Source organism: Leopardus geoffroyi, chromosome A2 (genome assembly GCF_018350155.1).
Source record: "Leopardus geoffroyi isolate Oge1 chromosome A2, O.geoffroyi_Oge1_pat1.0, whole genome shotgun sequence".
Classification (NCBI taxonomy): Eukaryota; Metazoa; Chordata; class Mammalia; order Carnivora; family Felidae; genus Leopardus; species Leopardus geoffroyi.
Genome location: NC_059331.1, coordinates 10,481,050 through 10,492,876, shown reverse-complemented (window position 1 = coordinate 10,492,876; position 11,827 = coordinate 10,481,050). Strand labels below are relative to the sequence as shown.

General features: G+C 45.5%; 1 protein-coding gene across 7 annotated transcripts in view; it reads right to left on the bottom strand.

The window, feature by feature from the left end:
• Nucleotides 1–301: 301 nt before the first annotated feature.
• The window catches only part of ADGRE2 (adhesion G protein-coupled receptor E2), a 32,661-nt gene continuing 21,135 nt past the window's right edge, over nt 302–11,827 (bottom strand). For 6 of the 7 annotated variants that reach the window (XM_045492285.1, XM_045492287.1, XM_045492281.1 and 3 more), the window contains 5 exons: nt 7,498–7,564; nt 7,129–7,220; nt 5,934–6,102; nt 5,738–5,848; nt 3,787–3,910 (listed from right to left, as the gene is read on the bottom strand). In XM_045492285.1, the coding sequence (XP_045348241.1) occupies nt 3,803–3,910; nt 5,738–5,848; nt 5,934–6,102; nt 7,129–7,220; nt 7,498–7,564 (547 nt within the window). In that variant the 3' untranslated portion in view covers nt 3,787–3,802. Of the gene's footprint in view, nt 672–3,786; nt 3,911–5,737; nt 5,849–5,933; nt 6,103–7,128; nt 7,221–7,497; nt 7,565–11,827 lie in introns of those variants that run through there. The other variant, XM_045492284.1, reaches the window with a different exon arrangement.

Genomic DNA, 11,827 nt, shown 5'->3' with positions numbered 1-11,827 from the left:
AAGTGAAGATAAAGGGACAAATGCTGAGATCTGCCCCCAAACCGTCACCATCTAGGGATGCTGCTATCAGATAACCCTCAAGCTCTCTCCCACCTGCCCTCCCCAACGAGGGTTTGTCCCATGCCTACCATGACCCCACAGGCACAGGATCCCCTAGACCACAGTACTCCTTTCTTCTGGTTTTCCATCTTACAGATTGTTGTGGACTGAATGTTTGTGCCCTCCTACCCAATGCATATGTAAATTCCCTAACCGCCCTCCCTCCCCTCCCCCCCCCCCCCCCCCCCCCCCCCCCGCCATGAATGTTGTACGTAGGAAAATCCGTTGAGGTGAGTTTTCTGGCTCATAGATTGTCAACATCTGGACGTGTCTTTGTAGGAAGGAGAGGCTTCGGTGAAGGGCTTAACCCAGAGTGACCAAGAAATTGAGCCACAGCTGGCCCTTTCTATGTTGGAAGTTTTCTAAGCACACTTAAAGGCACATACAAATTCCAGATTTTGCAGGAACTGAATGTCAAGCATGGTTGGCGTCTTTCACATTGCCGACACGATGAATTTCTTGAAACACACACAACAAAGTCTTACTTGTCCTCTGTCAGGGGCTCAGAGAATAACAGTTCCAGTTTTCCATGGATTTAAGAATATATAATTCAAAAGGTTGTTTTAATTAACCTAGAAAAAATAATATTTTACAAATTATGTCTAAGACCACAGAAAGATAATTTTAAAGTTTCCATTGAAAAAAACAAATAAGAAATTTAAGGAGCCTTCAATTTTTTTGTGAGTTTCAATCATCAAATTTCCTTGCCAGATGGTTATGTCAGAGGATCATCATAAAGGCCATATCACAAAGTACTTTGAGAAACACTGGTCTTCCTCAAAAGTCCCATCTCCCTGCATTTCCTAACCCCCAAGGTATAAAAGACAAGAACAATGAAATGCGCTACAGAAAAAAAAATGATCTGTTTCAAGATATATGCCCTGGTCTCTCTGCTTGTGAGTTTGTAAAATGTTGCTTCACACATGGAGAAATAAAAGAGAGTGGGGAGGGAAATTAATGCAAGGCTGGAAATACTGTGTGTTGTCAATCACCTAAGATGTAAAGTCAAAAACATGGATTTCGTCTTGTTCCCCCTTATCCTTTCCATTCCCAATATAAGTTGCTTCTTCCCGGGTCTACAGGAAGATCACTGTAATTTCTGGTGTTTGAGTGGGGCAGGCTCCCATGCTAATCTCTATACAATAAGTTGATAAAAATTGTGCTTCATGAAATTATTCAGAACTGAACACAAGAGCAAATATTTTGTTTTTCTTGAACGAGGCTTCAGGAAGCCACAGAAAAGATGCCAGGATGAGGCCCTCCTGTATCTTCAAACACTAGAGGCACCAAGTTTTAGGAGACAGCTGAAGATAAAGTCACATTAAGCAATGGAATTGCTTGGTTCTTTGCCCACAGATAGTAGAAACAGCTGATCAGATTACTTACATTTTAGACACCTTCATTGGTTATCTGATGCTAGTTTTCTCACAGAAAGTATGTTTCTTTCCTTCGCTGGGTATATGATCTCAGGGTAGGGAGTAGATATTTACTCAAAAACTATAAGATAAGGCAGATTTTTGGTGGTTCTACCATAGGCAAACCACACCTACATACAATAGGTGGGGCGCCTGGGTGGCTCAGTCTGTTAAGCATCCGACTTCGGCTCAGGTCATGATGTCACAGTTCATGAGTTCGAGCCCCATATCGGGCTCTGGTGCTGACAGCTCAGAGCCTGGAGCCTGCTTCAGATTCTGTGTCTCCCTCTCTCTCTGCCCCTCCCCTGCTTGTGCTCTGTTTCTCTCTCTCTCTCTCTCTCTCTCTCTCTCTCTCTAAGAAAGAAAGAAAGAAAGAAAGAAAGAAAGAAAGAAAGAAAGAAAGAAAGAAAAGTGAATGGAACAATGGGCCACTAGCTAAAGAATACAAGCAGCCTCTAGATGCTGGAAAAGATGAGAAAACAAAACTCCCCCATAGTCTCCAGAAGGAATTCAGCTCGGCTGACACCTTGATTTTAGTCCCCTAAGACCCATTTAAAACTTTGAACTTCTAAATCTGTAAGATAAATTTTTGTGTGGTTTTTAGCAGTACGTCTGTGATAGCTTGTTTACAACAGCGGTAAGATACTAATACAATCAAAGTATAGGAATGGAAATATCCATCTTCTGGGGCTCTGGAGCAAGGGAAGCTCAGGTCCTAGTCAGGGGATCCTAGGAGCTAGCTCCCAGGGATGGGAACATGCCTTGCTGATGCTGAGCTAATTCAAGAACATGAAGGGTTAAGTACTGTTAGCATGCCCTAAACAGAAAGGTGTGGGCTGAGTATCACATTCTTCCTGAGTAAGCTCAAGCCCCGAGTGGGACAGGGCTGCGATACAGCCAGAATGGAGCATCTCAGATCTTTGGGACCCTTCCCTTGAACAGATGACATCAGCTGCACTGAGGGATGCTGCATTGGTCCTGCCTGGTTACACTCCACATCCTTGGCTGAAAAAGCGTTCACAGTGTGTGTGGGTGGGTGGGTGGGCGGGGGGGATGTTCAGCCCCCTTCCACCAAAGCAAGAGCCACCTGAAAGCCTGCAAGTGGAAGAAAGTAATTCGTTCCAGTTGAGTGAACCCAAGAAAACTGTCTCGTGTGTATGGAAGAGAGGAAGGAGGCAGTGAAAGATTTACCGATTTGACCAAGTTCACATAGCAAGCCCTTGATAGAGCTGGTATTTCACTCCAGACCTGTTTCAGTTGGAGAACTAAGATCTACATGATGCTCTTGGGTCATAAGGAAATACTTGGGTGTCAATAGGGAGACATGATGGTCAATAATAAAACAACAGGGCAGAGGGGCACCTGGGTGGCCCAGTCGGTTGAGCGGCCGACTTCGGCTCAGGTCATGATCTCGCGGTCCGTGAGTTCGAGCCCCGAGTCGGGCTCTGTGCTGACAACTCAGAGCCTGGAGCCTGTTTCGGATTCTGTGTCTCCCTCTCTCTCTCTGACCCTCCCCTGTTCATGCTCTGTCTCTCTCTGTCTCAAAAATCAATAAACGTTTTAAAAAAAAAAGGGGGGGGGGGCAGAGAATTGTCTTGAAATTCCTGAGAGAAAGGCATCATAAACTAATCAGTAGTTTGTTCTAATATTTTACTCCCCTCCTGGTCAGGCAGTTCATTCACTCATTTGTTCATTCATTTGTTTGCTCATTGGATAATTATTGAGCACTTGGAAAGTTGGTAAGAGATTGATGACTAAGCAAGTTCCTGCCCCTTCTGCAGCTGTGGTGTGTTCATTTAATTTAATTTAATCAGCCACACAGCAATTATGTGCAGAGCATTTCTGTATGCCTGACGCTGTGTGAAATGTTGGGGATACATTAGAGAGAAAACCAACACGGTGCCTGCTGGGGCTGAAATCTAGAGGGAGGACAGACACTAATCAAAGAGCAAACACCAAGAGTAAAATGACTCTGACAAATGCTCGGCAGGAAAAGCCTAGGGGCTATGAGAGTGGAAAACAAGAAAATGTGACCTAATCTGAGTGAGAAGAGAAGGCTTCTCAGAGGAATAGACACATGAGCTAAGATCTCAGGGCTTCCATAGTTTTGTGTCAAGGAAAACAAAAGAGTGTTTCAAGGAGAGGAAATATATGCAAAGCCTTTGTTCCAAAGAGGCACAGTGAGGGGGCGCCTGGGTGGCTCATTTGGTTAGGCGAATGACTTCAGCTCAGGTCATGATCTCACGGTTCACAAGGTCGAGCCCCGCGTCAGGCTCTGTGCTGATGTTTCAGAGCCTGGAGCCTGCTTCCAATTCTGTGTCTCCCTCTCTCTCTGTCCCTCCTCCGCTCGCACTCTGTCTCTCTCTCATAGAGAGAGAAGGGCATGTGAGTAGAATCTAGAGGGGATAAGGATAGAGTGTTTCATGAGAAAGGACTGAGAATCAGTGTCACAAGTTTCTGAGAAAACGTACGGCCATGGAGATCATCGTGGGTCTAAAAGATGTTTGTTTCCGGGCATGACGGGGAAAAGACACCATATTTGCTAGGTTGAGGGAGTGAGTTTAAGGCAAGGAAATGGAGACAGACAGAAAAGTCAGCTCTTAGCCTGTGGCTAAAAAAAGGTAAGTAGTACATGCTTTTAATTTTTTTTAACATTTTTTACTTATTTTTGAGAGACAGAGAGAGACAGGGCACGAGCGGGGGAGGGACAGAGAGCGAGGGAGACACAGAATCCGAAGCAGGCTCCGGGCTCCGAGCTGTCAGCACAGAGCCTGACATGGGGCTCGAACCCACAAACTGTGAGATCATGACCTGAGCTGAAGTCGGACGCTCAACCGACTGTGCCACCCAGGCACCCCAGTGGTACCTGTTTTTAAGATAGAAGAGAACCAAACATGTTTCCTTGGCTACGGGAGGAATATTCCCAGATGGTAACAGAGGGAAGGGGAAGGAGAGAGGGAGAACGTGTGAACAGTAACTTAAAGATAACTGATAAGGCATGACGATGGGATCCAAAGAGCAGGTGGGAGCAGTCTCTACTGAGCAGGAGAGAGACTGCATCCGTGATACAGGGATGTGAAAAGGATGCACGAGGAAGTTTGGTTGGAATAGGCAACGGCATGGAGTTCACAAGGTGTCATCGTGAGGGCTCTGATTTTCCCTGTGAAACAGGTGGTGAGAGCATTTGCTGCAAAAGGGAGAAGAGACAGAAGATTCAGGGGCAGAACCAGTGGTAGTGGAGGTTGGGTGAACAAGGTAAAGAGAGAAACACAGAAGGACTTCCTGACAGCATAGGGGGCTCCTTTAGATGGGAAGGAAGACCCAAGGGATTTCACAGAAAGTGGAAGAGGTGAGAAAACGTAGGTAAAGAACTTGGTTAAGGGGGCGCCTGGGTGGCTCAGTCGGTTGGGCATCCGACTTCCGCTCAGGTCATGATCTCACGGTTCGCGAGTTCGAGCCCCGCGTCGGGCTCTGGGCTGACGGCTCAGAGTCTGGAGCCTGCTTCGGATCCTGTGTCTCCTTCTGTGTCCCTGCCCTGCTCACGCTCTGTCTCTGTCTCTCTCTCAAAAGTAAATAAACACTTAAAAACTTTTTTAAAAGAACTTGGTTAAGTCTAAACCAGTAGGTGTTGGCTCTTGGTAGCCATCACCACAAATTATCCTATGCCATTGCTGTTGTTCCTTCTTGGCTCTGCAGTGGGTAGAGGGTGCGGAAAATATCAGGCGGTCTGGTGAGAAAGTCAAAAATGCCAGCCAACACTTCTTTCTGTTTAATTCATAAATACGCACACCAACCTTCCCCATGGTTGCCTATCTGGGCCTTTGCCTTTTCTGCTCAGTGACTGTGCGATACGGGTGGGTGTAGAGAAAAAGGATAAGGATAATGCGGCTCTGACGAGAACGCGCATCACCCCTTCAGATCATTGATTCTTGTTTGTTGGGTAGCCATGCCTGCCACACGGCAGGTGTGTAATAAGAGTGTTGGTGTGTAAGAGCTAAGAGGAACATGGTTCCCTGAGGACTAAGAACAACATATAGTCTTAAACAAACCTTACCGTGGGTAATAGTCCATGAGTCAAACGCAAACCAAGGGGGAACCACCCTAGAGCGTCATCTATCTACTGCATATAAAGTTGTTCAGTGTGACAAGCGCTGTACTTGGACAAGGACGGTACTCAAGCGGATCAGTTAGGGAAGGGCTGTGGGAGCAGAACGCGATCCTACCGTGTTGGGGGTGGAGGCATCAGACACGGCCCTGCTGGACAGTGTGTACTTCTCAGACTCAGCTTTGGCTTTCCTGACCCCTCTGAACCATTTCCGGTACTGCTCCCGGACCTGCAGGGGCGAAGCACGCTCTGGGTCAGCTCACTGGGCGGGGTGGGGACAGGAAGAGTCCTGGATGGGGGCCGGGCCGTGGTACCTGCTGGCTGAGGAGGCAGTACACCAGGAAGATGAACGCTCCCTGCAGGCTGTTGATGATGGTGAAGAGGTAAGCCATGACGCGGGCAGCTGGCCCCACCTGCAGGATGCCCAGACACCACGTGCAGCCCAGGATGACAAGCTGAGCCGTCGCTTTGAATGTCAGCATCCTGGGTAGGAGGAGAGAGGAGGCTCGTGATGCACCGTGAGCAACACAAGCCATTCTCCTCCCCGCCCCACGGAGGCTGCTGTCACCCCCTGTCGGTGACGAGTTCTCAGACTGACTTGTGATCGGCTCTGATCTTTACTGTCAGTGATTCCCCACAGCCAAAATGCCACTTGGGACCAGGAGAGTGTCTTGATTTGCATTGAGGAGGATAGGGATACCTCACAATGTAAGTTTCAAAAGTTTTACGGTGCTCCCTGGAGATCCTGAAATTCATTCAACCAACACCACCGAGGAGGCTCTGTGCTGGGACCTGGGCATTAAAAATAACAAAGGCAAGGGGCCACCTGGGTGACCCCGTTGAGTGGCTGACTTAGGCTCAGGTCGTGATCTCGTGGTTTGTGAGTTCGAGCCCCACACTGTGAGTGTGGAGCCTGCTTGGGATTCTTTCTCTCTCTCTCTCTCTCAAAATAAATAAATAAACTTAAAAAAAAAAAAATGAAGGCAAGATTTCTCTTTTCATTTGGAAAGGATAACGGTAGGAACGTGGAAGAAATAGCATTAAATCTGCACAAAGGTCGCTGGAACAAGGATTGCCCTCGCCTCCCAGAAGATTCGACACTGGCTAGGATTTTCTCCAGAGAAAGGACGGGAATAGGGGTGAGAAGGAGCCTGCACTGAGCGGGGCAGCAGGTGGAGGCTGGGCTGTGGAAACAGCCACAGGTTTTTCTAAGTGCTTCGTGGAAACATAAATGTTCCCTGCACCTTCGTCCTAGGATTCCCTGGCAAAAGTCCAAAGAATGTTTAGTGACCAAGGTCAATTCTTCCTGTTGCTGAGGGAAGCAACAAGCTGGGGCTAGAAATGGACAGAACATTTCGGCCAGAGTGCCAGCTCTTCTGACTGAGAAGGTTAACTACACCTCTTTACTCTGGGTCCTCTCAGAAGAAACACTAAGGACCACCGAGGCACACAGCTTTGCCCTTTGGACCACCTATGCCCGTGGGGTTGTCACTCTCTCCTCCACCTTACCTTGTGTTCTGGAGGGTGGATACGTCGCTGTTGAGGGAAGACAGCTTGCTTTGCAAAATCCAGAGGGTCATGAAAAACAACACTAAATTGACCTTCAGGAAACCACAGAAGGTTTATTGAGTACAATTTCAATTGGTTATCTGTCTCCCAGCCTGCCCCACATCAATCCCACATTTAAGTCATTTTCATATTAAGTAACCGTGTTAGAGCTCATAGTTTTAGGAGCAGTCTTAGAAAACCAAACCCCCCCAAAAAAAAATGACAATCCAGGGACATTCCTGCCCCTGTCACTGCCCCCCCCCCCTTATAATTCTGCTCTTCTAATGACCCTCAGCTGAGCATTAAGGATGCTCTGACATCATCACTCACAGAGATAATGACACAGACTGGTCCCAGGAAGCTCCATATAAACATCTTTTCTGGATGGAGCCAGCAGCTGAGCAAGAGAGAGAGAGTAAAAAATGCATTCATCCTGAGGTATGTAGAACAATTATATAAATTCGTTCATTCATTCATTCATTCATTCATCAACAAATATTGACTCTTCCGTGACAGGCTCTGTCATTGACAAAGAAAATAAACAGTCTTAAGACCCACAAATCTCACGTGGAGTAGGAGACACATAATTAAACATACTGTAACAATAAAAATGTGCAGCTATAAGAATGTATCATTGGATGTCATGCTTAGTTTGGAATCTGAGGGATTTGGATGGTGAAGGAAGATTCCCTAAGGAAATTATATGTTTAGCTGAGTTGTTTTTTTTTCTGTTGTTTTGTTTTGTTTTGTTTTGTTTTGTTTTGTTTTGTTTTAGATAGAGCGCAAGCAAGGGAGAGGTGTGGAAGGAGAGAGAGAGAGAGAGAGAGAGAGAGAGAGAGAGAATCTTAAGCAGGTTCTGCGCTCAGCACAGAGCCCGATTTGGGGCTCAATCCCACCACCCCAGGATCGTGACCTAAGACGAAACCAGGAGTCAGACACTCAACTGAGCCACCCAGGCGCCCCTTAGCTGAGATATTAATGGTGAATGATGTTACTGAGATAAACAGTGTTGGAGCAAGGGAGAGGCCCACAAACATGTTAACAGTTCGGGAGAGTCGTGTGAGCCATCCCTAACATGGTTTTAGGGGCCTTTCTTGCACTGTTCAATCTAATTTTTTTTCATCCTGCTGCAAAACCCATCAACTTATTTTAATTTTTTTTTCATGGCTTTATGGAGATACATTTTACATACCATAAAATTCACCCATTTAAACCACACAGTTCAGTGATCCTTAGAATACTCACAGAGTTGTGCGACCAGCACCAAAATCTAACTCGAGGACATTTGCGACTCCTTAAGAGAAATTTCGTTCCCGGGGCGCCTGGGTGGCTCAATGGGCTGAGTGTCTGACTTCGGCTCAGGTCGTGACCTCCAGGTTTGTGAGGCTGAGCCCCGGCTTCAGATCCTCTGTCCCCCTCTCTCTCCGCCCTCTCCCCTGCTTTTGTGCTCTCTCTCTCTCAAAAATACACATTTTTTTTTAAATAAGTAAAAAATAAAGCGTGAGGACTTCAGCCAAAATCGTTTAAAAAAAGACATTTCATGCACAGAAGCAGTCACTGTGTTCGTACTCCACTCCCACCGGAGCCCCAGGGCACTGTTAATCTGCCTTCTCACCTAATGGATTTGCCTACTGTGAACACTTTACATAAATAGTATCATGCGATATGTGGCCTTTCGTGACTGAATTCTTTCATTCAGCACCGTGTTTTCAAAGTCCATTCACATCACAGCACATTTTTATGGCTGAAAAAAATATGTCTCATTCTTTTTCTCACGGCTAAATGATATTCTGTGTGTGGCCAGATCATACTTGGCCTATCCATTCATCAGTTGAGGGGCATTCGGTTGTTTTCAGTTGTCTCCAATTTTGAATACTGCTGTCATGAGCATTCGTGTACAAGGGTTTGGTGGGGCTTTTTACATTTATTTGCTTTTGAGAGACAGAGAGAGACAGAGCACGAGCGGGGGAGGGGCAGAGAGAGAGAGGGAGACAAAGAATCGGAAGCAGGCTCCAGGCTCTGAGCTGTCAGCACAGAGCCTGATGCGGGGCTTGAACTCACGAACCGTGAGATCATGACCTCAGCTGAAGTCAGAGGCTTAACCGACTGAGCCACCCAGGCGTCTCGTACAAGGTTGATTTTTTTAAGTTTATTTCTTTTGAGAGAGAGAGAGAGAGAGAGAGAATCCCGAGCAGGCCCTCTGCTGTCAGCACAGAGCCCAACACAAGGCTCAGCCTCACAAAGTGGGAGATGACGACCTGACCTGCTTAACCAAATGAGCCACTGAGACGCCCCGTGTGTGAACATATGTTTTCATTTGTTTGGGGTATGTACCCAGGAGTGGTGTTGGTTGGTCATGTGGTAGCTTTATATTTAACCCTGTGAGAAACTGTCAAACTGTGTTCCAAAGTGACCGCACCATTTACATTCCAACTAGCAATGTAGGAGTGTTCCGAATTTTCCACATCCTTGCAAGTAGTTTTTATTGTCTTTTTTTTTAACCATTTCAACTAATAGGTATAAAGTAATATCTCATTTACAGTTTCTGACTTGCATTTTCCTGATGACTAAGGCTAGTGAGCATCTTTTTGTGTACTTATTGGCCATTTACCTATCTTTGGAGAAATGTCTATTAAAATATGTTGTCCACCTTTGAGTTTATTTGTTTATTCAAATAATCTCTATAGCCCACCACGGGGGCTTGAATTCATGACCTCAAGATCAAGAGTCGCATGCTTTTCCAACGGAGCCAGCCAAGGGCCCCTATTTTGACCATTTTTAACTTGAGCTATTTGCGTTTTGTTGGTGAGTTATTTGATTTAATTTTAACCCCAGCACAAAACAGATATTCTCTTATGACCACAGATTGGTAATTAATGCATAGAGAGCTTAGGCCTATTGCTGAAGATTTTACTGATAGTGACAGAATTCACTTTTGATCCTACATTAGGGTAAAGTAGAGAGTGAGCAGGGCATTTCAGAACAGTGGACAGGTGCACCTGGGTGGCTCAGTTCAGTAAGCGACCACCTCCGGCTCAGGTCGTGATCTCATGGTCCATGAGTTCGAGCCCCACATTGGGCTCTGTGCTGACAGCTCAGAGCCCGGAGCCTGCTTCAGATTCCACGTCTCCCTCTTTCTCTGTCCCTCCCTCACTCATGCTCTGTCCCTCTCTGTCTCAAAAATAAACTTTAAAAAGCATGAAAAAATTTTAAAAAATGAAAAGAGCAATGGACAGTTTGCTAGGCCATTTCAGGACAACTGAAGTATAGACTAAAAAGAATATAAGCAAGAAAGAACTGCAGTGTCCAAGAAAGACACCTGGAGACAGCTCAGGTGAATCAGGTGAGCATAAGTTTTAGCAGCACGTTGTGGTTAATAGTGCACATTCTGGGAACTGACCTCCTGAGTGGAGGAGTAAGGACCTTGATGAACTTGTTCTCCTTCTAAAACAGCAAAAATACAAGCAAAACAACTAAAACCAACCACTTCGGAACTGTGGCAATTACCCAGCACCACAGAACAAGTTGAAAAATAGTCTAACCAAGAGACGCTACTGAACCTCAATAAGATTGTGGGGAGAAAGGAGTCTGGGATGTTTTAACTCAGAGCTATCTCAGTTCTGTCTCTCCCCAGCTTAGTGGTGCAGCAGCCAGAAGTTGACAACGTTGAAGACAGCAGAGAGATCTGACTATTTTGGAAGCTCCATGGAAAACATCATCATCACCCCCAGAACACAACCAAGTTTTTTTCTAACTCTGTAGTTTCCTAACTCTTTATTCTCTAAATTTGGTGCCTATTTGATTCGACTGAGAAATCATGGGGGAGCGGGAGCTGACTCTGGGGCATTATCAATACAATAACAAATTATGGCCCCATTCCCAGCTGCCTAAGGCTGTGATTTCAGGTGGGATCAAAAGAACTTTTCCGGGAATTTAAAAGGAAATACTGGACCACTCAAGGACGATGAAAATTTTTTGAAAATCTCTGAAATATTCCTGCAAATCTGAGGATGCATAAGGGTATGGCTCCACTCAAAAAAGGCAAGGGGAGAAAAGAAAGCACTAGTCTCTCATCTCTGTCTGACCTTGAGGCTTTGTGCAATCATAAAGTGAAAGCTAAGACTGTTATGTAAACTTCCTGAAGTTTGAAGGTGCGGTCTTCTCACACAGATACCTTTTTAGAAGAATGCAAAGTATACAGGCAAAGCATTTAAGGAAATCTCCCGGAACAAACAGTTGGTGGCCACTAAATAAACTGACCCAGGTGCGACCAACACCCTACGAACCCATGATTAAAAACAAAAATAAGAACTTTAAAAAAGCTAGCAGAGAACTCAGGGGACACACACTGCAAGAAATGGCCAATCTACGGAATTAATCCAGGAAAGTCACTAAACAAACAAACAAAGACACCAACAAACCAGAAATAACATCATATCTTGAAGGGTGGAGGAAACTGAAACAGCAGGATTACAATATATTATCTAAAATATTGAGTTTTCACAAAAAAGTATAATATACCCAAAGAAACAGGAAAATGTGCAACATACACAGAGGAAAAAAATCAGTCAAAAGAAAGCATCTCTGAGAAGGCACAGACTTCGAATCTTGTAGATAAAGTCTTTACATCAATTATTACAAATATATTAAAAACACGAAA